Source organism: Saccharomyces cerevisiae, chromosome II (genome assembly GCF_000146045.2).
Source record: "Saccharomyces cerevisiae S288C chromosome II, complete sequence".
Lineage (NCBI taxonomy): Eukaryota > Fungi > Ascomycota > Saccharomycetes > Saccharomycetales > Saccharomycetaceae > Saccharomyces > Saccharomyces cerevisiae.
In genome coordinates, this window is record NC_001134.8 from 122,282 (window position 1) to 146,979 (window position 24,698).

Sequence of the window (24,698 nt, forward strand, 5' to 3'; positions counted from 1 at the left end):
ATTAATGCAAAAACAATATCGAGTAAGGTAGAAACATCTCTGTGATTAAACATCGTACATATAAATACCATATATAAAAGTATGTGGGAAAAGAACGTTCAAAAAAAAAAAGTAAGTAGTAGGTTAAAAATAAAATCTCAAAAGAGGGAAAAAAAAAAAAGAGGGATAATTTTGGCTTGATTACATTGCGTTACTTAAAGTAGCCTCATCATTCATTCATTATCATCGTTTCATCGACATTAGGTGACGTTTCTCAGTAAAAATTAACTTCATCATGATCATTAATTTCATATTCATATTCGGTTATTTTTTTTTTTTTTTATATTTTTTTTCAATGGTGTTTTTGATGGTTTTTATTATATATATATATTTTTTTATCTTTTATCTTGTGTAAGCACCCCTCATTACTTGTATCGTGCGATATACAAATACCAAACAAACTCTATAATCATAGAATAATGGAAGTATATATTACCATAGATTCTTCTTGTTTTGGTTTTGTAAATCCAGTCCGCTTAAAGAACGATTCAAGCCCTGTTCCAAGCCATCATCTAGTCCAGAGTGACTCAAAGATTTATAGATCAAGTCGGCACTATTCAAATTGTGTGCGGACAACATGGACTCATCGTGATAAGACTGATATGAGAAATTAGAATGTACTGAGCCATTTGTGTGCTGTGGAAGCAGTTGGGACTGTGAGTTTGCTGAAGATGGGCCGTTAAGGTTGTACAACTGCTGGGAAGACAATGAAGCATTTTGGTATGCCACTGGTACCCGTTGTTGAGTTTGGGACTGTGCTGGTGGTTGCGCTTGGGATAGGGTTTGGCTGTTGATTGGGATTTGTGAATTTGGAGGTGAAATTTGAGAATTTCTCAGTAAGGGATTAACGGAATTGATTTGATAATGGTTGGCAGAATAACCGGATGGAATTCTTGAGGATGGTGTTAAAGTAGCTTGTTGTCTTAAAAAAGATTGTTGTTGTTGCGCAGCTGACTGAACATTTTGCTGTGTTTGTGGTTGAGGTTGTTGCGGTTGGTCTGCGGAATTGTATTGAGAACTATGGTGTATGTTCATTTTAGGTGAGGTTAGTGTTGGTTGCATGGAGAATTGTCCCTGTGAAGAAATTTTTGGTGTTGAGCTGGCGCTATTGTTATTAATGATGACATTGTTACCGTTACCGTTATTACTGTTAATAGTATTGCTGTTGGAAGAATTGTTAACGGCCTGATTGCTAATACTATTCGCTGCAGCTGCTGCATGGGCCTGTAACAAACTTGTATAAGATTGTGACCTATTCATGGAGCCGCCAGTGGAGTTTGGCTGCAAAGGATGAGCAGATGTCATTTGACCTTGTTGTTGCAAATGAGATTGTAAATTAGCATGATCCAGAATCTTTCTTCTGATAATAATAAATCTTGGATCATATACTTCTACTAGCCCTAAGTACGAGCACAAAACATTGATAATTCTCTTGTGGGAAGCGGATATACCCATGGGATAAGCCAACTCGTAATAATACTTTTCTCTATCCTTAAATAACAATAATTGGGAATAAATTTCCAAAGTGTCAGGGTCATTGAAGTCCAGTTGTTGGGGTGGGAGAGGCAAAGTGGAAGTTGATGGTAAAGGCGCATAAAATCTCTCAGTGGACATCTGGGCTTGATTATTAACGTTTGTTTGGTACAACGATGAAGAAGTATGTTGGGCAGAAAGTGAAGGTTGGTTCAGAATGATGTTACCACTATTGTTGTTATTAGAACTGTTATTGTTAATGGTATTATTCATTGGACTGTTCATCATGCTATTAGCATTAATGCCGTTCATTAGAGTCGAGAATAATTGATTGTTAGAAGTATTATTGTTTCCGCTTCCACTCATTTTAGATAAAGAATCCAAAGAAAGATTAGATGACGATCTGTGTTGTTCTTCTAATTGTCCTCTTTTCTCTCTCTTCTCCCTCTCGATTCTTTCTCTTTCAGCTTGGGGAAGCATTTTTTTATATTCCACTTTCAATTTCCTCCCGCTGATTTCCTTTCCATTCAAAGAAGTTATCACTTGAGTAGTTTCTTCAGGAGTGGTGAAATTCGCAAAGGCTAGTCCTCTGAAAATACCGTTATCAAAGTGGTAATTGAAGGCATAAGGAAGGGGAAGATCCATTTCTTCAATAATGTCTAACAATTGCTCTTTTTTAATAGCAAACGGAATGTTTTTAATAACAATAGCATTTGGGATAACATCATCGTCCAAAGCACCATTGGTGGGGGCATTATTCAAATTTGTAGAAGAAACGTTTTGTTCGGCATTTTTTGCAGAGTTCTCACCAGTTTCCGTTTGCACACCGTTTTCTTTGTCAATTGCATCTCTAGTTTCGATAGATTGCTGATTTGTTTCCTGGTCATTAGTCTCCGTATTTATATTATTATCCTGAGCATCATTGATGGCTGCAGGAGGAGCATTCTCAAAAGAACTGGTCTCCATTTCTTATTGTTGTTGAACACGCTTTCCCTAGTCTGTAGCCTGCCTCTATGAGTACTATATCACACTTCTTCTTGCGCTAATCTCCAAAGACCTGCTGGTAATCTCAGCTGAAAGGCTGCCTTTAATTGTTATTCTTTTCCAGGAAAAAATCGCAAAGTTGCAGCATCCGTGTTTCGTGACATCATTGAAGGTTACCCTAATCTATTACCTCGGATTAACTTGAATTAATAAGGACACACAGGTATAGGGAAGGTAAAGTTGAAGTAATGATAAGAAGTGGGCAGCACCGAAGCAGTTTATCTGAACTAACTTCTGTACGACTCGAGAATATAGTAAGAACACCATCATTAACCTGAAAGTTAAAAATGTCAGACCCTGTAGAGTTATTGAAAAGAGTATGTAGTAGGGAAATATATCAAAGGAACAAAATGAAAGCTATGTGATTCCGTAATTTACGAAGGCAAATTACTAACATTGAAATACGGGAATTGATATTTCCCGTTGTGTTAAGGCTGAGAAGAAGGGTGTTCCTTCATCGGGTTTCATGAAATTGTTTAGCGGTTCTGATTCATACAAGTTTGAGGAGGCTGCTGATCTTTGTGTCCAAGCAGCCACCATTTACCGTCTAAGAAAAGAGTTAAACTTGGCAGGAGACTCGTTTTTGAAAGCTGCTGACTATCAGAAAAAGGCTGGTAATGAAGACGAAGCAGGAAATACCTACGTAGAGGCTTATAAATGCTTTAAAAGCGGTGGAAACTCTGTGAACGCCGTGGATTCATTAGAAAATGCTATTCAAATTTTTACTCATAGGGGGCAGTTCCGGAGAGGTGCTAATTTCAAGTTTGAGCTTGGAGAAATTCTAGAAAATGATTTGCATGACTATGCAAAAGCTATAGATTGCTATGAGCTCGCTGGTGAGTGGTATGCCCAAGACCAGTCGGTAGCATTATCGAATAAGTGTTTTATCAAATGCGCAGATCTAAAGGCTCTTGACGGTCAATATATTGAAGCAAGTGATATATATTCGAAGTTGATCAAGAGCAGCATGGGCAATAGATTGAGCCAATGGAGTTTGAAGGATTACTTCCTAAAAAAAGGGCTTTGTCAGCTAGCTGCTACTGATGCAGTCGCTGCTGCAAGAACTTTACAAGAGGGTCAAAGTGAAGATCCGAATTTTGCGGATTCAAGGGAGTCAAATTTCTTGAAAAGTTTAATCGATGCTGTTAATGAAGGTGATAGCGAGCAGCTAAGCGAACACTGTAAGGAGTTTGACAATTTTATGAGACTAGATAAATGGAAAATTACCATTTTGAATAAAATTAAGGAGTCCATCCAGCAACAAGAAGATGATTTGTTATGAACGGCATATACTTACGCGCACATACATATATACATATATATTATAAATGTAACACTTGTTTTACCCGAAACGGCGAAGTAATTGTGTACCGCCGTGCACCTTTTCCTCGAGATAAACATATAGCGATGACTTAGAGAACAAAGTAGTATTAGTATCATATACTTCCAACGTTAATCAAGCGCAATAAACCTTTGTTCGTGTGTTTCAAAGTTATTGCAAGAGCGAAGTTGAAGCCATCTTTTCACGAGAAGTTAGCTGTGGTTCGAGTCTGTCGCACGCCGTGTAATGTAAGGATCTTCCCTTAGCTTTTCTGATCCGGAGCCCTTGAGGGATATTACGCATCGCGTATCTTCATACGATTACTGTACTTTGCTGACTTGCATTCTTGATATTGGGCTATAGTTGGCACTTCGCTCGTTTCTTTTCTTTCGTTATATAACGTAACCTTTTTTTTTTTAACTTCCTTATCCTGCCCCTTATCACTCTGAACCCCATAGATAAACAAAGACAGAACTCTGTCCTACTTTATCTATTACTAAACTCAACACATTACAGCCCAATATTATAAATACGTTCTTCTTCGTTACAAGAATAGGCGAGGTTGTACGAACTGCAAACTAGCTGCAAATTAATTGTAACACTTAAGTGGAGAGCAGAGAGTAGCAGCACTGAAGGAAAAGGGAGAAGCTTATCTTACTGTAGAAGAAAATGGGATTGCGTTACTCCATATATATTGAAAATCCGTTATCTTCCCCATCATCATCGTATAAATCAATAAACGACCCGTTATTCCACTCTCAGCATCGATCGCAAAAAAACGTGAGCTTCATCACCTACGGTTGTAGACATTGCAAGACACATCTTTCCAGTTCCTTCCAGATTATTTCTAGAGATTATAGGGGTAGGACCGGAACTGCTTATTTAATGAACAAAGTTGTTAATGTCGTTGAAGGAAAGGTCGAGCAACGAAGAATGTTGACTGGCGACTACTTAGTCTGTGATATTCTTTGTCATTGGTGCAAGAGGAACGTAGGTTGGAAATACTTGCAGAGCAGCAATGATGATCAGCAGTATAAGGAAGGAAAGTTTATCTTAGAGCTGAAAAACATTTGTAAATGTACTTGATGTCTTCCTTTGTCTGCTATCTAGCACCTCTCGTCTTTTAGTGCTTTTTAGCGTATGATTCTTTTTAAGAATCTGGTCTTTCTTCCTTCTATTTTGATTGGGTATATTTCTATTCGTGTTTCATTACTGGTCTGGGTTAATTGGGTTTTGGTTTGGTCCAGTTGTTTTCAAGTAGCCTTTATTTTTTCATTGTGGTATTTTATCTTATCGATTTATACTTTTTTTTATTCAAAGAAAATTAAACAGATAATCTCTTATGAGCCTAGCTACTTTGTTTTTTCTTACAGGGCCATTGACTTATGCCCTGAACGAGTCTTACTTTACTTTTTTTGTATTTTCAATAATGTCGTGTTTCCCATGTTGTAATACGCCCAAAGATTATGTGGTAGAGCTTTTTTTTTTTTTGGTTAGTGTATTTACCAAACTGGGATGATTTTCAAAACTTATGAAGCAGTTTCAATACATAACTGTCTAACGTAAAAATTTTATAAAATGGAAAAATAGATGATGATAACTATAACAATTTTAAAGTACAACATATTCTACTTTTAGAATAATTCACAATATACAAGGACGATCCTGGAAAAGGGTAAATATGATTCAGCTTCGAGGAAGAAGTACAAAAAGAAGACGAAATGGTCCATTACAGACTAAGCACTATCCAACAAAAAGTTAGTGGCGGCTTCTAGATCCCAGTTGCACTTTTCCAAGGCATTGTGCGCTTCTTCTTCAGTAAATCCCATGCCACTTAACTCCTCGACGGCTAGAGACTTTGGAGTAGTTGCAACCCCGCGGTTAACTATTGGACCTTTTGACAAGCTAGCATCAACGATAGGATCATTCTTCAATGGAATTGGTTGTTGTGGAATGCTTGGGGTAGCTACTTTGGTTGGTTCAGCTTTGGAGTTACCAAATCCAGCAAAAATCTCGTCCCACTCATCGTTGCTTACTTGAGCAGGGTCACTGGTTGACTGTTGTTGTACTTGTGGTTTTGGGATAGTTGGGTTAGAGGAACTAGTTAACGTCCCTGTAAAAGCGTTCATTTGTAGTTCGTCATCGAGATCCTTATGGTCTATGGTTTCAAATTGCTCCATCGACCCAGCATTCGCAACATTCTCAAATTCAGATTCCGAATCAGCACCATTATCTTCCTCCACAGCCGCTTGTTCTAACCCTGCGAATTCATCATCAAATTCGTCCTTAACAGGCAAAATGGAATTGGTGCTTGCCTTTTTTGAGTTACCTTCATTATGTGAAGGAGAAGTGCCTGGAGCGGGATATTTTATGACTTGTTCCGTGTGGATTTCCAAACTTGATGTGGGCTGGGCATTATAGGGAGTTTGAAGGGTCTTCACTGTTGCTGATGGAATTTCTCTGGTATCTTCAAACTCATCATCGTCTGAAGAGGATGAATCGCTTTCGTCAATATGCAATTCCTGAATTGGTGGAAACTCTTCATTTATTGTCTTTGCTTTTGGTTGAGCAGAGATTTTTGGAGATTCTTGGATAGAACTGACCGACTCACCGTCTTCATTTGAATTAGCCCTTTTTGTGGTACTTCCGTCTTCAATAACTTCTGTAGTTTCGTTGCTCAAAACATCAGTAGAAGCGGTAGCTGGGGTAGCTTCCCATTCACCAGGAATGTGAGATAAGTTTCCAGTATTATCTCTATTCGCAGTATTATTGATGGTGTCACGTTCTTCCAACGTTTCCGGTAGCTCAACATCATCTCTTACGGATTGAGGAGCATTGTTTGCAACAGACGATGTCAAGGATTGACTTCTTGGAATACCATATTCATTCAAATCACCATCAAACCTATCACTTAATGTTTCAGTTAAGTTTGGATTTGCTGTCTCATTTCCTGACTGGGTGCCGTTGTTTGTATTGGCATTTTCACTATCGCTTTGAGATCCCAAAGTTGGAACGTCTCTATCAAATACGTCACTTTCGGTTCTTTCTGTCTTTTCTTCATCGTCTTTAACCCGATTAACATTCAAGTTTGAATTCTCAACAGTAGTTTCGACAAATTTGGATACAGTGTCTTCGTGAACATTTCCTCTTGATGTGGCTTCTTTGGTTGTTGTATCTGTATTAGAGGCGCTTTTCGCAATAATGTCCTTAGCATCCTCAGGTAATTGTCCCATAGCTAAATTCATTTGTCTTTCGGATAACTCTCTCACATTGTTAGCGTATTCGATGTTTCTCTCCTTTAACTCTTGATCAGCTTTTTCAAAAGAAGCTTTTCTCTGTGATAGATCGTCGAACATTTCTTGCAATTTAGAAACGTGCTGATGGTAGAGATTTTCTTGTTCTTCAATTTGTCTGTTACGTTCTTCCAATTGTTTTTCACGGTCCGTTAAATCAGTATCCTTGTTGGACAGATCCTGGTATTTAGCTTGTAATTGTGCGTGTTGCTCCTCCACGGTCTTTTGGTAGTCATTTAACTCCTTTTGTTTAGTTAAGTAAACGCTTATCTTTTCGCCAAGACCATCGATTTCCTTCTGCAAGTTTGCTACTGTGACTTGATTCAACTCTAGCTGTTTTGAATTAACATCTACCATTGACCTTTCTTGCTTGACCTGTTGTTGTTTTTCATTTAATTGTGACTGTAAGGAGGCTGTCATCGAGTTCAAATTCGTAATTTGTTCTTTTAATTCTGCGTTCTTTGTTTGAGATTCTTGCAAATCAGTAGTTAGTTCATTGAGTTTGGACTCAGCGGCATGGTAGTTTGCTTCGGATACAGCCAACTGTTGCGCTAATGTTTCGTTTTCTTTGTTTACTTGAAGTACTTGTGCTTCCAGTTGTTCCGTTTGTTTAACATTTTGGTCATGGGTAGAACGTAAATTGTTCAATTTGATTTGAATGGAATTTTTCATCTCAGTAACACGTTTCAACTCCTGGGTCGCTCTTGACTTTTTGTCATTAGTTATACTTGCCTGCTTGGACAGGGAGTTTACTTGGTTAGATAAATTAGCCATTTCTGTGGTAGCATTAGATAACTGAGCAGAAGCTTCACCATCTGCAAATAAATCCTGGTTCTTGAATGCATTATTGGAAGATCTTGAAAAAGCGGATGCGCCTAAAGCAGCAGCACCCACTGCGGCGCCTACAGCAGCACCAGTGGCAGCGCTAGTGGCAGCGCCTGCTGGCATGCTAAACACAGAAAAGTTGGGAACTTGTGGCAGTGTTGTTGAAGCTGTACGTTTGACTGGACTTGAAGCATGTTTTGGAACTGGCGGAGGCTGAGCGCTAAAAGTATCACTGGATTCCCTTAGTTGCTCTTGTTCCTCTGGTTCTTCCTTGATTATACTTTGACCGAAGTTTGAGGTGGGAGTAAATTTCTTCAATCCAGAGGAGGAGTGAGTTAAAGGTGGAGGCTGCTGTGGCTGTTGTTGTTGTAATGTTGCTTGGCCATTGTTATTATCATATGAAAAACTATTATTTGTGTTGTTTTGAACCACAGTTTGTGCTTTAGTGGGAGAAGGAGAGCTGAATGAAGGGTTCAAAGCCAGTAAATCATTCAAAGAACCGTTATTTGAGTTTTGAGGAAGAACTTGTGGAACTGTTGGTTGAGTATTAACTGCTGGGGCAGAAACTTGGTGTGGCATATCCTGTAAAGAAGGCTTACTTGCTCTTGAGGGGATGGCAATTTGAGGTGCACTTTGTTGTTGAGGAAGTGGGTTTGGCGGATAAAGTCCTAAAGCGGGGGACTGTAATAATTCATTGGGGATAACATCCGGTAATTCGACACCAGCATTCTTTTTTTGAATTAAGAACATGGCAATAGCAAATTCCAATTTGGTGAATTCAGCATTGTTGTGGATGTCAGCTAAGTCCCAGATGGTGGCTAACGTCTCTTGGTTTAATCTAGAGGATAAGAAGAATGGAACCAACACAGCAGAGCTTAGCGAACCAGCATGTTGCTTATCTAATGAATCAAAAATTGCATCAAACTGTTGTTTTTTTTCAAAACTTAAAGACCAATCTGAAGCAGCATTACTGAATGCACCAGTAGATAGACGTGATATAGTAGAGTGTCTTGTTAGTGAAGATACGCCAGTGGAGTTAGCACTCAAAGGAGTAGTCCTGTTTGGTTGATTAACAACAACAGGTTCTAAACGAATAGAATCCCACAGCTGAGTAGGCAACACGGCCGGTGGTGTGTTCATACTAGGATGATGAGACATACATAGTTGGATCAAATACATGGCCATTATAAACTCAGATTTGTCTAAGACACCGGATGCGTCTCTATCACAAAGAGCCCAAATTTCACCTAAAGTTTGATTTGGTAATCTTGCCTTTAAAAATATATCCTTGGCTTTATCACCAGCAACAGTTTGAGCACCCTTTGCTGTCCTATCAAACAGTTGTGAAAATTTAGCAATATCATTTGAGGATAAGGCAGGAATATCAGTGTTGTTTGTATTGCCGGTTGCACTACCGCTTTGCATAGGGGCTGGGTTCTGATTTATAGAAAAAGAAGCCAGTTGAGTAGGTGTGCTCTCATATAGGGCAGCGGAAATTGGTTGGTTGGGAGCATTTTGCAATTGAGCGATCATTCTCAAAGCAGCCGAAAACTCGTTCAAGTTCAAAAACCCTTTATTGTCTATATCGACGGTAGCCCACACTTGCGATAGTAATTGCCCTGGAAGACCAGAAGACGCGAAGAGCGGTCTGACTGCCTCGCCAGTGACCACCCCGAGATCTTCCGTATCCAATTGGTGAAATTTCTGATTATAAAAGGCTTGTTCCTGAGAGGATAATGGAGTTCTAAAAGTAATAGATGCCATGGCCTATATCGTTCGAATCCTATTGAAAACACACAGATAAAAACAGGAAAAAAGATAGATCTAGAGCTTCACGAATCTATTTATTAGTTTCAACGCGCTATATTATTTCGCGAGAACCAGTAATTCTCTATTTAAAAGCACTCTATTGCCTATCACAAAGTGCTCTGTTGTGTGTTGTTTTCAATGTGCTTCTGAAAAGGGGTTTGTAATAGTTGAAGATTTTGATTATAGGAGAAATCTAATCCCCCTCCGAAGCGCCGACGGGTAATGATTGTGTAGTTTTTCATTTCGCGATCAAAAGCATGTATTTTGACACAGCTAACAATACCTATTATCATTTTTTGTTGGTGTTCTCATCGATTGTCAAAGCACAATAAAAAGCTATGAGCTCGACGATGTTGGATGATGTGGATAATAATATGATGGGTATCAAGTCTATCAGCCTTTATGAATTACTTAGCGATGTGGTGAAACAGGGCGACAAGACGCGATTGGTGACGGCGGGTCCCGAGCAAGTTTTGCCTGATTTAATCCGGCATATCACTGAAACAATACCGTTTGACCTATTTATAAACCTTAAGAATGAAATGAACGATGCGAGAAATCTCGTTACTAGATTAAATTGGCTGGGTAAGTTTCTGAATGATAATTTTTTACAAAATCATACATTTCCATTCACAATACTTCGGATATGCGAATTGTGTTATGATCCTTTCAAATATTACAAGATCAATGAATTGGAGAAGTTTGTAAATGCGCTAGAAAAATGTTGCATGGTAACTAGCAGTTGGCAGGTTTTTGATAAAACACACGGTGAGAAGCAAGAGGACGATAAGGAGAAAGATATTAACTTCATCAAGAATCAAGAAGATGTCTCACTAATGAAGATACCGTGGATGACCGAAAACAATACTAGGGAGTTGGCACCCTTTATTAGAGAAATCGACTCTATAATGAGTGTCAACCTAGGCTACGATGACGAGGATGAAGAGGAAGGATTTTTTGATGGTGATGAAGATAGGGAGATGGGGAATAAGAGTAAGCGTAATGTTTTGCTGAAAGATGAAAATTTCATGGTGGAAGAATACTATGAGGATGATTGCGGGATAAACGATGATAATAGCGATAATAAAGGACAAAATTGTCAGAGCGATGTTACGAAGAATAATAGCGATGATGAAGATGACGATGACAACGACGACGATTATCGTGAAGATGGTGCAGATGAAGATGATGAGGATGATGATCACATGGGCAGCACAGATGACGATGAAGATGATGACGAAGATAGGCAGGCGGGCGAAAGTACCAAGGTGCAAAATTTTGACAAGAAAAATGAAACTCCAAGGAAGAGGAAGCCCACAGATTTAGATAACTTTGAATATGACGAATCACCATCATTCACAAACATGGATCTCACGACGCCAAAGAAATATAAACATACCGCAACGGGCAGGTTCTCCATAATAGAGTCGCCATCGTCTTCGCTCCTCAATGCCATGGACGGCAGTAATGAGATCTCATCGAGCCAGGAGGAGGAGAAAGAGGATGCTCATGAAAACCATGAGGGTAGAAGTGAAGGACTGTTACCAGGTGACGAATTAGTGAGTCCATCGATGAGCTCTTCACAAGAGGATAAGATGGTTGCGATTGCTGGTATTACCTACCGTGAGAATATTAGCAGTCCATTAGGCAAGAAGTCCAGATGATCGAGAGATGACTTCTCTACCAACAACTTCCCATTTGCATAATATCATTAAATATGTTTTACCAAAAAAAAGTTCATCTTTCTTATTTTTAAAATCGATAGTTCTTCAGGATCTTGGTCACATATATATATATATATATATATACACTTATATAAAATAAGACGTTTATTTAATCTTGTTTTCTTACGAGTTTCTTTTTTTTTCTTTTTTTATTTTCTACTTTTGCAAGGAACAGTGACCTTGCCAATAAATAATGAAGACTACTTGGGTTACTAGAATATAAAATACATGTAAAAAATTCATTTATGGTGTGAGTGTGCGAGCGTGCCTGTATACATCTAGCAGCTTGCTTATTTCTATTTTATGTGCATGGAAAATATATTATCACACATCTTACCATCTCATCATGGACATGTCACTTCTGATTCTCATGTAATCTAATAACCCTTCAATTTGGCCTGTACCAGCAATAGCAATATCTTGGTCCCATAATCTCTTACCGGCCCAAGCCTTAACATCTTTGACTGTGATTGCATCAATTTTCTTGAAAGCCTCACCCAGAGACAGTTTGGAGCCCTTGATTAGGACTTCTGCGCCTAACAAGTTAGCGTCATTGACGGGATTACCAGATTCGTATAACTGCCCTAATTGTAATTTCAACAGCGATTTGGCACGTTCAACTTCAGTATCAGTGACAGAAATGGTCAATCTGTTCCATTGTTTCAAAGTGAAATGGATGAGGTCGTCAATCATGGTAACGTTTCTCGTGGCCGTAGAGAACCCCCATAAACCGGAATCTTTGTAAGAAAGAGAGAAATGATTGAAATTGTCGCATAATTGGTACTCCTGTATGTTGTCTAACAATTTGATACCTTGTAATCTAGAAGCGGGTTCGAAGGCGTTGTATGAGCCGAAAATTTGGGCGGCTAATTTAGCAACAAAATAATTTGGTGAATTGACAGGTTCACCTTCCACAGCCAGCGAAATCCACGCCTTTGGCAAGGTGTCGTCTCTCAATCTAACTTCGGAACCCAAGAAAGCGGCCTTTTTCTTGAGTACGGGCTTGGTACCGGTTTGCAAACTTAGGTTTTTGGATTCGATGGAATTTACTAAATCCTCATGTTTGATATTACCGGTACCAACAACAACAGCATTTGAATTCAAGAAATGGTTATTGGCAAAAGATTCCAGATCAGCAACAACTAAATTCTCCAAGGACTCCAAAGTACCTCTAGTAGGCAAAGATAATGGAGTGTTTTGGAAGGCGGTGGAGTGTAAATGTTCCAAAACTCTGTTGGGATGGTCGTTTTCTTCAAAATCTTGAACTTGCTTCAAGACAGATTTCTTCGTGGCCTCGAAGTTAGAAGAAGATAGCAAATTAGCCTTTTGTTGGATGAAAGACTGATTCAAGAAGTCTAGTGATTTATCGGTAGAACCTGGCAAAGAAGATACAATGTAAGATTGGAAGTCTCTGGAGATATTGGAAGACAATGCCAAACCTTCCTTGGCGGCAACAGCAGAGTTTTCTTTGGATAGAAAGATGTTCTTCCATAAATTGGAAACCCCGTTGTTATAAGGGTTTTCGTTGGCAGCACCGGAGCCGAAGACAACACCGACAGAGGCTGTGTGAGCGGAAGGATTATGCTCAGTGGCTACAACTATACCGTTAGATAATTGCGTTACTTCGGCCTTGGGGGTTGCTACAGCTGTAGCCAAAGACCTCTTGAACTGGTTAGATACAGTCTTTGAAGTTACTGTTCTTAGCATTTTTTTTGTTTATATATCTTGTGTTTTCTTTCTCAGTGATATGGTGACGATGATGTTCTTCTCGTATTATTACTCCACAATTGTCTTGATCAGCAATGGTAGCAATTTAATATTAGGATTCGTTACCTATACGAACAGGGATGATATAATATTTTTTCTGTGAAAGCTATTGCTTTATTATACGCTGTTTTCCTCGAATAAGACGGGGAAAGAGAGTAGGGGAATATCGGTTAGGGAGCGCTGTAGGCCTTTAATTTTCTTGTTTGGTTTTTATTTGGTGCAGCTGACAGCGCGGGCCCTTGAACTTCTGGAGGACAAAAAACACTGTTAATTTATTGGCATTTCATTGGTGCAGAAAGCGTGCTGTCCGGGTCACAGTTAAAGTTCATATACATGTTACCCTACCCAGTCCGGGTTATGTAAATCGTGAAAAAGAATATCTGGTTTTAAAATCTCTCTTTTCTTTTTCCCCCTGGTGGGTATGGGTGAAATGCTAGAGAGGCAAAAAAAAAGGTTGCCAAGTAAAGCGAAGTATTTGAAGTATACTGCAAGCATCACCGAAACAGGAAATCACGAAGCTGACTCATCTGTGATTTTCCGTCCCCACCATAGTGATGTAACATGCAGTAACGCACGGCGGGCCGAAAGTCGGACTTTACCCCAGATTTGTAGTTGTATCCTATTGGATCACGGGCGACGGACAAGACCCGAAGTGCGGACCGGCATGGTCAGCTTGCACGGAAGCTTTAAGGGTTTCCCTTGTTTCGGCATTAGAAGAGGCATTTCGCACGTTTTACCGGGTCAGAAACTTCGAGGAAGCTGTGACAATTGGAAAAAAAGGCAAAACTAAATGCAATGTATCCGGTTGCCCATGCATTATTTGTGATGTTTTCGGATGTAGTTCGCTGCGCTCCGCGGCGATATATCCTCTAGCGAGAGGCATATGTATAAATATATATATATATATCTAACAAAAGCATTCAAGTTTCTTTCTCTGGTGTTACGTCTTTGTTCGACTTTCTCTGCTTACAGCCCTGTATGACCAAAGAAAAAATAAAAAGACAGCTACATACCAGCAGAAATTTTTTATAGTATTACACTATACATCCAAGTTTTTTCACAATTATTTATTGTTTTTCTCACATAGAAAATTCCGCATACTGCGATTATAATGAACTCTACAACCCCATCGATTCAAGATCAATATATTTTGGCCAGCAAAGTACGCTCCAAGCTGGCAAAATGCGTTAGCGTGACTACTAAAAACAAAGACTACAACCTGAGAGTTTTAGTCGGGCACGCAAACTTGCTGGATAAGATTACAGAAAATGTGGAAACTCATAATGCTGCAACCAACGCCCTTGCCGGAGACCCTTTCAGTAAAGGACCTGAAAACTTGTCCATCGAACATATCGAATTGTCCAATGCTAATGCTAGTAAAAATGACGTCGGTAAGGAGGAAAATGCAGAAAAGACGATAGAAAGTGAAGATTACTGTGATTTTTACTCTAGTGACGAAGATCCAGATGCTGACACTCTATCTTCTACTGACAGTGAAGACGATGATGATTATGAAGACTATGATTTTGAGTACGATTACTCTGGCGGTGATTATAACAAGAAAATTGACATGTACTTTAGTTTTCACACCGCACCTAATTATCAATATTTGACTCACACAAACTCTCATTCCGAGCAGACGGATGAACTTGCCGAATCAACGCCGCGCTACAATGCTCTTCCCGCCACTGCCTCTACGACAGAGGAAGAACAGGACACTGAAACGCTCGATGCTGTGAGTTTGCATAGTTCAGCGCCAATCTTCCGTGTGCTCTCTCGGCGGGTAAATGGACAAGAAGATGACAGCGAAAACGAGAGTAGTAGCGATGTCGACGATGGTTCCGTACCATTAACGAGATTTCATTCTTGTCCTATCACAGCATAAATTAAAATGAAGGAAATAACACAACTTCGTTTTGCATTATCATATTCACATCTGCATCCTATTTTTTTTTTCTCATTGTTGTTGTATCATTATTACTAACTAGTGCATCACCACTTGTCTAAATACCAAACGCAAAATATATATATTCTTACTTCATAACGTTCAAAATAAAGTTTTTAGTTTAAAATAAAATAAAATAAAAAAAAAAAAAAAAAAAAAAAAGAACCTTTTGTTTTCGCCCAGTATATGGGTAAATTAACGGTTCCTTTTATTAGTCATTTTCAACTCTATACCATGCTCCAAAACGGCGTTCGGCACAGGTTTTTTATTTTACCACGATAACTCAATATGTACAAGATTATTGCATAGGCGAAAAGTAAAGTTTTAATATGGTACTTTGCGCAATAAAACTACGAATTCAAACGTAAAATAAGACTACAGAGACTAAGGTAAGACCTGTTCTGCTCAGATAAGTGGCGTTGTCCAAGTATCAGTTCTACGGGAACGTAAGAAAAAATTTTGCGTGAGCTCTCTTGAGAACCAAACCTTCTTTTTTTTTTTTACGAAATGCTATTTCGTTGCAGTGAGAAGGATTTTTTGAAAACAGAAATGAGTTAGGCCAGGCTGCTCGTACTCGCTTAAATTAGGAGTGCGAGACTGAAGACCTATGGTAAACAAGACTTTTTTTAACTAATCAAGCATGCGTAATGTTATTTTTACAAAATAAAGGTTACAATTTGAGATTATGCAGAAGCATATGTCTATATGTATGCAACAAATATGATGAGGCCTATGCAGATTATAAGTAAATTATTTTTTTTTTTTTTTGGCTTTGACATTATCATGATAAGGTGCTACTTGCGTTGTTAACAATTGTGTTTAGATATATCGTATCTTTTCATAGCCAGTGGAAACGCCGCCATATTCTTCAAAAGCTTCTCTTTCAGTTCCGAATTCTTCTACTTCGACCCACTCTTCGAGCCATTTACGGTCAGTTATCTTGGCATCGCCTGGAATACCCTTAATTGGGTAAAAATACACTAAAATGCAGTAACTCAATGCTGCAAGGAGATAACCAACGAAATAGTTTAGGTAGTAAACTTTCATAGCGCCAATAGGCACAGAAACTCCCACTGAACCTAAAAAGCCTGCAAAATTAGGAGCAATACCAAATATATAAGCTACCACCGCCCTCCAGTTCGTACCATATTTATTGTACATGTAGTACGATCCTGGCTTGTCGGTGTAGCAATGGAAAATATTAACGTAACCCTTTCTGACAATGAAGTAATCGGCTGATATTACACCCGCAATAGCACTTAAGAAAACTGCATATGCCGCTAGTGCCGTAGTAAACTTTGACGATGATGATAATAAATCCCAGGGGCAAATCGCCAACGATATTAGAGCACAAATATAAGAACCGCGTCTGATATTGATGAATTTAGGCAATAATGCAGTCAGATCGGTACCTGCAGGGATCGAGTTACCAGACAAGTTGGCACCCAGCTGGTCAAACGCAAAAATGAAAGATATTAAGAATACACCGGCTCTGTTCCCCGAAGTATAGTTATCCAAGTACCTGTTCAGAATGTCTAGGGGACTCCAATAATTTACTCCGTACAATGTATAAGCTGCGGAGACAGACAATATTCCGATTAAGGAAATAATGGCATAGCAGACGGGTAGCGCAATCAATTGCGAGTAAACAGATGACTTGTAGGTCTTACCGAATCTAGTGAAGTCAGGAGCGTTTAGGATTAAAGTAGAGAAGTTATCCAGAGCACTCATAATAGCTCTAATGACAGACCATGCTAAAACCGTCTTGCTGATTGCGCCACCATTGTCATTTAGGGAACCCAATGCCAAATGACCTTTGGCCTTACAAAGAGTCCAAATCAAAAAACCGAAGGCCGCAAATGGAGTGATGGCGGATTTGAGTGCAAATATATGACGCAATTTGTCAGGTGGAAACCATAGGAACGGTAAACATGCGACCCAGAAGACCATGAAGCACATGAACTCGAAGTTCGTCAAATTGGGGTTCTTTATGGTGTCTTTGATTCTAGTATTCAAATTAGTACCGAAGATAGCCTTTAGCATCAACTGAACACATTGACTACCGATATAAGCCAAAGTAGAATTCCAGACACATGCCATGACGACACGGTTGATGACAATCCAGATGGAGAAGTAGATACCAAATGATACTCTTGAGGAAATGGGGAAAGAGATATGGTAATTGTTCCCCACTTTGGAACCCAGTATCAAGAAAAATGCGACAAACGTGTATCCAACCCAAATACAGATCCAAGTCTGCCACCAGTTAAGCCCTAACTGTAGCCCAGTGGCTGAGATTTGCCATGTATTGACGTTAAAGGACCCAGAAATCCAAAAGAAAATGTACTGCTTCCATGTCCACGTTCTTCTTTTTGCCTCCACGGGCCGCAGATCTGTGTTGTACAAGTACGTCGAACGGAGGGACTCCTGTAAATCTTTAAATGTCCTAATTGGATTTTCGGGCTTATGATCGGCCAAATCGGTAGAGTCATTCTTAACCTCAAAAAACTCGACAACTCTTTGCAGCCAAGACACCTTTTCGTCATCCTGAGCAATGGTTATATTGTTTTCTGAATCGGTATCTTTTTTTTCAATGACATTAGCATCAATCTTAGAAGTAATTTTAGTCGCATCACCCATCTCGGACTCTTTCGTGATTTCTTCGTAATCCTCCGTCGGTATAGTGTCGTCCTTCATTGTTTTTGAAGAATTATCGAATCCAGAATCAGATACCGGCATTTTCTCTTATATAGAATTAATGAATGAGAGGACTAGTTACCGCCTTTTATTTCCGCAATGTGCTGCAAAGTAAAGCAAAGCTGTCCAATACTATGTTTTAAATTTTACAAGAAGGTCGAAGCAATACTACTGTTATATAAAAGATAGGATAGCATGTCATCGAGTAATTGAGCAAGAGAGGAAATGAAAAACTTTTCCGTTGGAGAATTGATCAAAAATTTTCAAAAATACGACATGTCCCTGTGTTGTCCAGGCTGACACAATAGTTTCAGTAGCGAGAACCGCCAAGTTTTATTGCAGCATCCTTTAATGGCAAAGATGGCGCGATAAGGACGAAACCGGCAAATCCCGAGCATCAACCACAGTGAACGCCGCGGAGAAACTCAAAGGCGAAAGGGGAGAAAAAAAGAAATTAATGGCACATACCGCTTTGTGGCATGGCTCAATCACATTTCTTTTTCTTCTTTCTGATCGCCCGCAGGAGAGGCAGCGCCGTTTGTGTCCCATCGCAAGGACAAACTAGCTAGGACATGAGACTTCTAAGCCGTTCAGTCGAAAGAGTTAGGGCATTAGTCTCTAAAGATAAGTGTGGGGGCTTGGTTGAGTCTTGATTTAAAAGCTTGGAGTAGGCATTTTACGATCTATTTTCTCTCGAAATAAAGTAAAGGTATTGCTGCAAAGGAATTGCCGTAATATTTAAAACTTCTTGCTTAAGTGATGTAAAGGCAGTGAGGCGATAGCAATGTTTCGTAGAGCCTGTGACTAGTGAAGCATAGGCAATAAATTGTTTTTTTTTTCTGATTTTGTATTGCCGTCTCTGCGTCGCAGAGATTTGGTGTTCGTACGGAGCGATAATTGTTTTTATCTTTTCCAACTTAAAGGATCGAGGAAACTCAAAGGGTGGCAAAAACAAGCGGTATAATACAAGGTGAACTGAGTTGGAAAGAGAGTAGCCAAGACTATTGAACTATAAAGTTAAACAAAATATGGCCACTATTGCATCAGAATACTCTTCGGAGGCGTCAAATACACCCATTGAACATCAATTCAATCCTTACGGTGATAATGGTGGTACAATCCTGGGCATTGCAGGTGAAGATTTCGCAGTGTTAGCAGGCGATACAAGAAATATCACCGATTACTCAATTAATTCTCGTTATGAACCCAAGGTTTTTGATTGTGGTGATAACATAGTCATGTCGGCGAATGGATTTGCAGCAGACGGCGACGCTTTAGTAAAAAGATTCAAAAATAGTGTAAAATGGTACCATTTCGACCACAACGACAAAAAACTATCTATAAACTCTGCAGCAAGGAACATTCAACATCTTCTGTACGGGAAGAGGTTTTTCCCTTACTACGTTCATACGATCATTGCGGGTCTTGACGAAGATGGTAAGGGCGCTGTCTATTCGTTCGACCCAGTTGGCTCCTACGAAAGAGAACAGTGTAGAGCAGGTGGTGCTGCGGCATCATTGATCATGCCATTTTTGGACAATCAGGTTAATTTCAAAAATCAATATGAGCCAGGTACAAACGGTAAAGTCAAAAAGCCTTTGAAATACTTGTCCGTGGAAGAAGTCATCAAACTGGTGAGAGACTCGTTCACTTCTGCTACAGAAAGACATATACAAGTGGGTGATGGGCTGGAAATCCTTATTGTCACCAAGGATGGTGTAAGGAAAGAATTTTATGAGCTAAAAAGAGATTAATGCATACATATCATAGTATAAAAAGAAATAGACCAATATCAACATCAATTTTATGTATTTTTTTTTTCTTTTGGTATAGCATTGATATATTGAAATTTGTATATATTGCTGCGAACACTATTTAAAACAGGTTTTTTTTTTATTTTGGCAGTTTGAAACCCTTTCCTCTGATGACTTTAGTGTAGTAAATGTAAAAGAAATCAGAGTACAACAGAGTTTGCAAAAGTCCCGCGAAGAAGGCAATCTTGTCCAATTTTTTATCTTCCGTGCTGTACCTCCAAATCCAGTTAGGAATATACAATGCTCTGTATAATCCCATGGCAAAAATATAATGAACAGTTAGACTTCTAGTCTTCCCACCCTTAGATAGCATGTACAATTGAGGTAGAATAGCCACACTCTCCAACCATACAGAAAAACTCCATGCTAATTCAAGAAAAGTGAACTTGTGATGGAAAAAAACACTCATTAGAGCACTCCCAATTAGTAAATGCTGGATCTTAAAGGTATCATGCATAAGCATTTCATTATACGCAATGGTGTTGGTTCTTTTAGACCCTTGTAATAGCACTACAATGTAAGCGGTAGATACAATGAAAAATATTTTCATTAGAGCATTGTATAGGGATACCCAGTGAAAAGTCAAGAGATCCAAGTATCGTGTTATGAAAACCAAAGCGTACAACGTTTGGGTCTTGAAAGAAATACCTTCAATGTACCTTGTGGTCTTGATATTATGAATCAGGATCAGTATACTGGTTAGATGTGATAAATCACCTGTCTTGATGGTCGGGAAAAAGCCCTTTCTCTGTTAGTAAGATTGGGTTCGATCTACGGCGGGAAAAGCCTCATGAAACTCCAAATAGTAACATACCTAAGATTCTAAACGGATTCATTGCTTACTGATTATGCCTCAACTTGCGCGTATATCTCACTCTTGAACAAGTGCCCTCAGCAAATTCATCTGCCTCGAAATTTGAACTTATTTTTAACGTGTTCAATATTTAGCTAAAACGTCGTTTTCAGTCCGGGTACCGCAGATAAGCCATCCCGGATCTTTAAAGGAAAACGAGGAATTCAGTGGTGCAGACTACACTTTAATCTCAATTGACCAAAGTGAGTCCTCAAGTAAGACGAATATTATTTTTCTTTCACGACTCAATTGAATTCCTAATAACACTTTTGTTTGCTGTATTAGCTTTTAGCTTTGAGAGCGATGAAGCAAGAGAGAAAAATAAGGGTAGAAAAAAAAATTAGAAATTGAGGAGGGGAAGGTATTCTAACCTGGTGAATTCCCAGATACATAAGTATAAGAATTTCTCGGCAGAGATTATATACAATAAAGAATAAGGTTCAGTTGGACGATTGCGATAGTAGCGTGAATAACAATTTACTTTAATCAATCGTTAGGATACTTCTAATGGGCTTTTTTAACAATAATCCGGTAATTGAATTCTTCCACAGAATAACGAGAAAACCCAGTACCATTGCGATGTGGGTGTTTGCTGGTCTGATTTGTTCAAGTACATTTTATTTAATGTTCATGTCATCACCTACAATCGACTTCAACTCGAAGAGTAAGAAAAAAAATGATAAATAATCTCCCTGTTCAGTACTTTGGTAAAAGCACGCCATGGAAAATTATTTAGAACTTCCTTATACAAAACTAAATATTTGAGCATATTCTATATTCATACATAGATACATTCTTTGAATTTCAAGACTCTTATTTCTCATTTTGAAAGCCAAGATTGGAGGAAAAATCGTAAATTTTTATCCAGTCAGTAACAACTGTTGGCCAGTCGAAAACTCTATCGAAACAGCTTCTATATGTCAGATAAGATAGATTTATTAAATTAAATATATTCAGGAGAGGAAAGACAACATGAACGAAAAAAAAAAAACAGTGTAGAGAAGCACTACAAATATTTTCTCTTCCAAAAAATATAATATACATAAAAAAATTAGAAATTTATCTTTGTTAATGCAGTAGACTTTTAATTCTAAAATTTTGATTTAAAAGTTGAATTTGTTTTCGCCGGCCTCAAGATCGTACTTACCTTCAATGACATCTTGAAGGATACCAGCGGAAGCAGCAACTAAACCCAAAAATGGTTTGGATGGATCTAAGACCTTTGATGTGTATTCTGGGTGATATTGAGTAGCAATATAGTATGGGTGATTCTTTAATTCCAAAATCTCACAACGCTTTCCAGTGTCGTCCTTACCTACAAAGATCAACCCGTTGTTTTCCAATTCATCAACCATCTTTGGATTGATTTCGTAACGGTGACGGTGTCTTTCATGGACTTCGGAGACGTCACCGTATAACTTCTTGATTTGACTCCATTCAGTTTCATTTTGGAAAAATGTTGGTCTCAAACCTAATCTCATTGAGCCCCCCATGGTTTCCTTGTCAATTTCAGGCATGAAAACGACAACGTGATTTTTTTCATCAATGTCTGGATAAAATTCTGCCGAATGACTGTCTTTTCTTCCCAACACACTACGTGTAAATTCAATGGTGGCAATTTGTAAACCCAGGCAAACCCCTAAGAATGGAATGTGATTTTCACGAGCCCATCTAGCAGCCAAAACCATACCTTCAGTACCTCTAACACCAAAACCACCGGGGATTAAGATACCGTCTGCGGTACTGACCATGTTCCATGCTTCATGAAATTTAGTTTTGTTGCTTTCTTGTGCTTCAGGTTCCAAATCAGTAGCTTCCACCCATTTAATGTCTAACTTACGACGACACTTCATGGATGAATGTTCCAATGCTTTTATCACTGATAGATAAGAATCTTTCAAGTTGGTGTATTTCCCAACCAAAGCAATCTTCACTGTTTCCATGGATTCATCGAAGTTACCTGTTGTGGCCTTCCATTTAGACAATAATTCCAGGCCTCTTTGTTTTTCTTCTTCTGTAAGTGATATTTCATCTAACTTTAATCTGGCGTGTAAGTAATCAATCATCTTTTGTTCCAGTAGCAACAATGGGACGTGATAAGTAGAATTAACATCGTGAACGTTAACCACCTGTTCAGGCCCCACATGACAAAACATGGCAATCTTATCGATTGTTGGTTTATCCAAAGTTTCACTACATCTACAGGCGATCATATCTGGAACTAAACCAAGAGACCTCAAACCTTTGATGGCAGCTTGAGTTGGCTTAGTTTTTTGTTCACCGTGGATGACAGGAACTAGAGAAACGTGTATCAAGGCAAAATTTTCCTTTCCAACTTTAAATTGGAATTGTCTTAGTGCCTCCACAAAAGGAGCACTTTCAATGTCACCAACTGTCCCACCCAATTCAATGATACAAACATCTGGTTCCATACCGGTGTCATCTACAGGAATTTTGGCCACGCGCTCAATCCAATCTTGGATAGCGTTGGTCAAATGAGGGACAATTTGCACGGTTTTGCCTAAATAGTCACCTTTTCTTTCCTTAGCAATAACGTGCGAGTATATTTTACCAGTAGTAATGTTATGATCTTTAGTCAAAGTAACTCCAAGGTATCTCTCGTAGTTACCCAAGTCCAAATCTGTTTCACCACCGTCGTCAAGCACGAAACATTCACCATGTTCCAAAGGAGACATAGTACCTGCATCAATGTTCATATAAGGGTCAATTTTAATTGACGTAACCTTTAAACCGAGGGTTTTCATTAGCATACCAGTTGAAGATGCAAGAACACCTTTACCGATACCCGAAATGACACCACCTGAAACAACAACGTACTTCATTTTCTGTCTATAAGTTTCTTTTGTTCTATTGACCAATTCACTGAGAAACTGCCTGAAACTTTTTCGACCTTAGAATGGCAGAAAAATGGCAAATACTGTAAAATACTTAACATTTAACTAAATTTTATTCTATGCTTTTCCTCTCGATGAGATGAGCTGTGAAAAATTTTGAAAAAAAAAAAAAAAAAAAAAAAAAAAAAAATTTGTTATCACCAATAACGAGAAACCTAACTCTAAAACTTAGGGTCAAAGAACAGAACCCTAGGCTTTGTATCCAGTTGAATCACTAATTACGAAAGAATGCTGGTGGAAATAATAATATCATATTGGTGCTCAAATAACAAGAAGACTTCTTTGGAAGAAATTATTACCAATTAACAGTCCACTTGTAGAGCGTACATATTGCCGGGAAGTTGATTACCTTTCACCAGAGGTACAGAGGAATAGAATTTTGCAACATGTTCCCCTATTTAACAAGAATGAATTTATCCATAAAGATGGGAGGGCTAACTTTAAAAGAAAGTTCCCCCAATGCTTTTTTAAATAACACCACTATTGCTAGGAGATTCAAGCATGAATATGCCCCACGTTTCAAAATCGTACAGAAAAAGCAAAAAGGTAGAGTGCCAGTTCGTACAGGTGGTTCAATAAAGGGATCCACTTTGCAATTTGGTAAGTACGGATTACGACTGAAAAGCGAAGGTATTAGGATATCCGCGCAACAGCTGAAGGAAGCAGATAACGCAATTATGAGATATGTCAGGCCTTTAAACAATGGTCATTTGTGGAGGCGTTTGTGTACAAACGTTGCTGTATGTATCAAGGGTAACGAAACAAGAATGGGTAAAGGTAAAGGTGGGTTTGACCACTGGATGGTGAGGGTACCCACAGGGAAGATCCTTTTCGAAATAAATGGTGATGATTTGCATGAAAAAGTCGCACGGGAAGCCTTCAGAAAAGCAGGCACCAAGTTACCTGGGGTATATGAATTTGTATCCTTGGATTCTCTGGTTAGAGTTGGATTACATAGTTTCAAAAATCCTAAAGACGACCCAGTGAAGAATTTTTACGATGAAAATGCAAAGAAGCCATCAAAGAAGTATTTGAATATTTTAAAGTCTCAAGAACCACAGTACAAACTCTTCAGAGGACGTTGAACGGATTGAACACACCATGTATACATGTATATAACTATTGAAAAATATCGATATTCACAATCAAGTAATCTAGCCATGGCTATGAGTTTATTAA

General features: G+C 38.7%; 15 protein-coding genes across 15 annotated transcripts, besides 1 other annotated feature; 9 read left to right on the top strand and 6 right to left on the bottom strand.

Moving 5' to 3' along the window:
* Window positions 1–471: 471 nt before the first annotated feature.
* Window positions 472–2,478, bottom strand: PIN4 (Pin4p; the record flags this gene model as incomplete). Its single annotated transcript, NM_001178291.1, has 1 exon — window positions 472–2,478. The coding sequence occupies one exon, from the start codon at window positions 2,476–2,478 to the stop codon at window positions 472–474; it is 2,007 nt and encodes a 668-aa protein (NP_009502.1).
* Window positions 2,479–2,843: 365 nt separating this feature from the next.
* SEC17 (alpha-soluble NSF attachment protein SEC17) lies at window positions 2,844–3,838 on the top strand (the record flags this gene model as incomplete). The annotated part of the gene is made up of 2 exons (NM_001178290.1): window positions 2,844–2,873; window positions 2,990–3,838. The coding sequence occupies 2 exons, from the start codon at window positions 2,844–2,846 to the stop codon at window positions 3,836–3,838; spliced, it is 879 nt and encodes a 292-aa protein (NP_009503.1).
* Window positions 3,839–4,546: 708 nt separating this feature from the next.
* On the top strand, window positions 4,547–4,963 carry MOH1 (Moh1p; the record flags this gene model as incomplete). The annotated part of the gene is made up of 1 exon (NM_001178289.1): window positions 4,547–4,963. The coding sequence occupies one exon, from the start codon at window positions 4,547–4,549 to the stop codon at window positions 4,961–4,963; it is 417 nt and encodes a 138-aa protein (NP_009504.1).
* A 54-nt stretch (window positions 4,964–5,017) lies between these two features.
* Window positions 5,018–5,329, top strand: RRT1 (Rrt1p; the record flags this gene model as incomplete). The annotated part of the gene is made up of 1 exon (NM_001348869.1): window positions 5,018–5,329. The coding sequence occupies one exon, from the start codon at window positions 5,018–5,020 to the stop codon at window positions 5,327–5,329; it is 312 nt and encodes a 103-aa protein (NP_001335744.1).
* Window positions 5,330–5,613: 284 nt separating this feature from the next.
* Window positions 5,614–9,759, bottom strand: EDE1 (Ede1p; the record flags this gene model as incomplete). The annotated part of the gene is made up of 1 exon (NM_001178287.1): window positions 5,614–9,759. One exon carries the CDS (start codon window positions 9,757–9,759, stop codon window positions 5,614–5,616), a length of 4,146 nt encoding a protein of 1,381 aa, NP_009506.1.
* Window positions 9,760–10,142: 383 nt separating this feature from the next.
* On the top strand, window positions 10,143–11,468 carry PSY4 (Psy4p; the record flags this gene model as incomplete). Its single annotated transcript, NM_001178286.1, has 1 exon — window positions 10,143–11,468. One exon carries the CDS (start codon window positions 10,143–10,145, stop codon window positions 11,466–11,468), a length of 1,326 nt encoding a protein of 441 aa, NP_009507.1.
* A 393-nt stretch (window positions 11,469–11,861) lies between these two features.
* On the bottom strand, window positions 11,862–13,235 carry COR1 (ubiquinol--cytochrome-c reductase subunit COR1; the record flags this gene model as incomplete). Its single annotated transcript, NM_001178285.1, has 1 exon — window positions 11,862–13,235. One exon carries the CDS (start codon window positions 13,233–13,235, stop codon window positions 11,862–11,864), a length of 1,374 nt encoding a protein of 457 aa, NP_009508.1.
* A 481-nt stretch (window positions 13,236–13,716) lies between these two features.
* YBL044W (uncharacterized protein) lies at window positions 13,717–14,085 on the top strand (the record flags this gene model as incomplete). Its single annotated transcript, NM_001178284.1, has 1 exon — window positions 13,717–14,085. The coding sequence occupies one exon, from the start codon at window positions 13,717–13,719 to the stop codon at window positions 14,083–14,085; it is 369 nt and encodes a 122-aa protein (NP_009509.1).
* A 321-nt stretch (window positions 14,086–14,406) lies between these two features.
* On the top strand, window positions 14,407–15,180 carry ECM13 (Ecm13p; the record flags this gene model as incomplete). The annotated part of the gene is made up of 1 exon (NM_001178283.1): window positions 14,407–15,180. One exon carries the CDS (start codon window positions 14,407–14,409, stop codon window positions 15,178–15,180), a length of 774 nt encoding a protein of 257 aa, NP_009510.1.
* Window positions 15,181–16,059: 879 nt separating this feature from the next.
* FUI1 (uridine permease) lies at window positions 16,060–17,979 on the bottom strand (the record flags this gene model as incomplete). The annotated part of the gene is made up of 1 exon (NM_001178282.1): window positions 16,060–17,979. The coding sequence occupies one exon, from the start codon at window positions 17,977–17,979 to the stop codon at window positions 16,060–16,062; it is 1,920 nt and encodes a 639-aa protein (NP_009511.1).
* Window positions 17,980–18,965: 986 nt separating this feature from the next.
* On the top strand, window positions 18,966–19,691 carry PRE7 (proteasome core particle subunit beta 6; the record flags this gene model as incomplete). Its single annotated transcript, NM_001178281.1, has 1 exon — window positions 18,966–19,691. One exon carries the CDS (start codon window positions 18,966–18,968, stop codon window positions 19,689–19,691), a length of 726 nt encoding a protein of 241 aa, NP_009512.1.
* A 139-nt stretch (window positions 19,692–19,830) lies between these two features.
* ERD2 (Erd2p) lies at window positions 19,831–20,587 on the bottom strand (the record flags this gene model as incomplete). The annotated part of the gene is made up of 2 exons (NM_001178280.1): window positions 19,831–20,468; window positions 20,566–20,587. The coding sequence occupies 2 exons, from the start codon at window positions 20,585–20,587 to the stop codon at window positions 19,831–19,833; spliced, it is 660 nt and encodes a 219-aa protein (NP_009513.1).
* Window positions 20,588–21,111: 524 nt separating this feature from the next.
* Window positions 21,112–21,291, top strand: MIN6 (Min6p; the record flags this gene model as incomplete). The annotated part of the gene is made up of 1 exon (NM_001184527.1): window positions 21,112–21,291. One exon carries the CDS (start codon window positions 21,112–21,114, stop codon window positions 21,289–21,291), a length of 180 nt encoding a protein of 59 aa, NP_878045.1.
* An 85-nt stretch (window positions 21,292–21,376) lies between these two features.
* Window positions 21,377–21,464: an origin of replication (ARS206; Autonomously replicating sequence).
* Window positions 21,465–21,707: 243 nt separating this feature from the next.
* URA7 (CTP synthase URA7) lies at window positions 21,708–23,447 on the bottom strand (the record flags this gene model as incomplete). The annotated part of the gene is made up of 1 exon (NM_001178279.1): window positions 21,708–23,447. One exon carries the CDS (start codon window positions 23,445–23,447, stop codon window positions 21,708–21,710), a length of 1,740 nt encoding a protein of 579 aa, NP_009514.1.
* A 458-nt stretch (window positions 23,448–23,905) lies between these two features.
* Window positions 23,906–24,604, top strand: MRPL16 (mitochondrial 54S ribosomal protein YmL47; the record flags this gene model as incomplete). The annotated part of the gene is made up of 1 exon (NM_001178278.1): window positions 23,906–24,604. One exon carries the CDS (start codon window positions 23,906–23,908, stop codon window positions 24,602–24,604), a length of 699 nt encoding a protein of 232 aa, NP_009515.1.
* Between the last annotated feature and the right edge of the window lie 94 nt (window positions 24,605–24,698).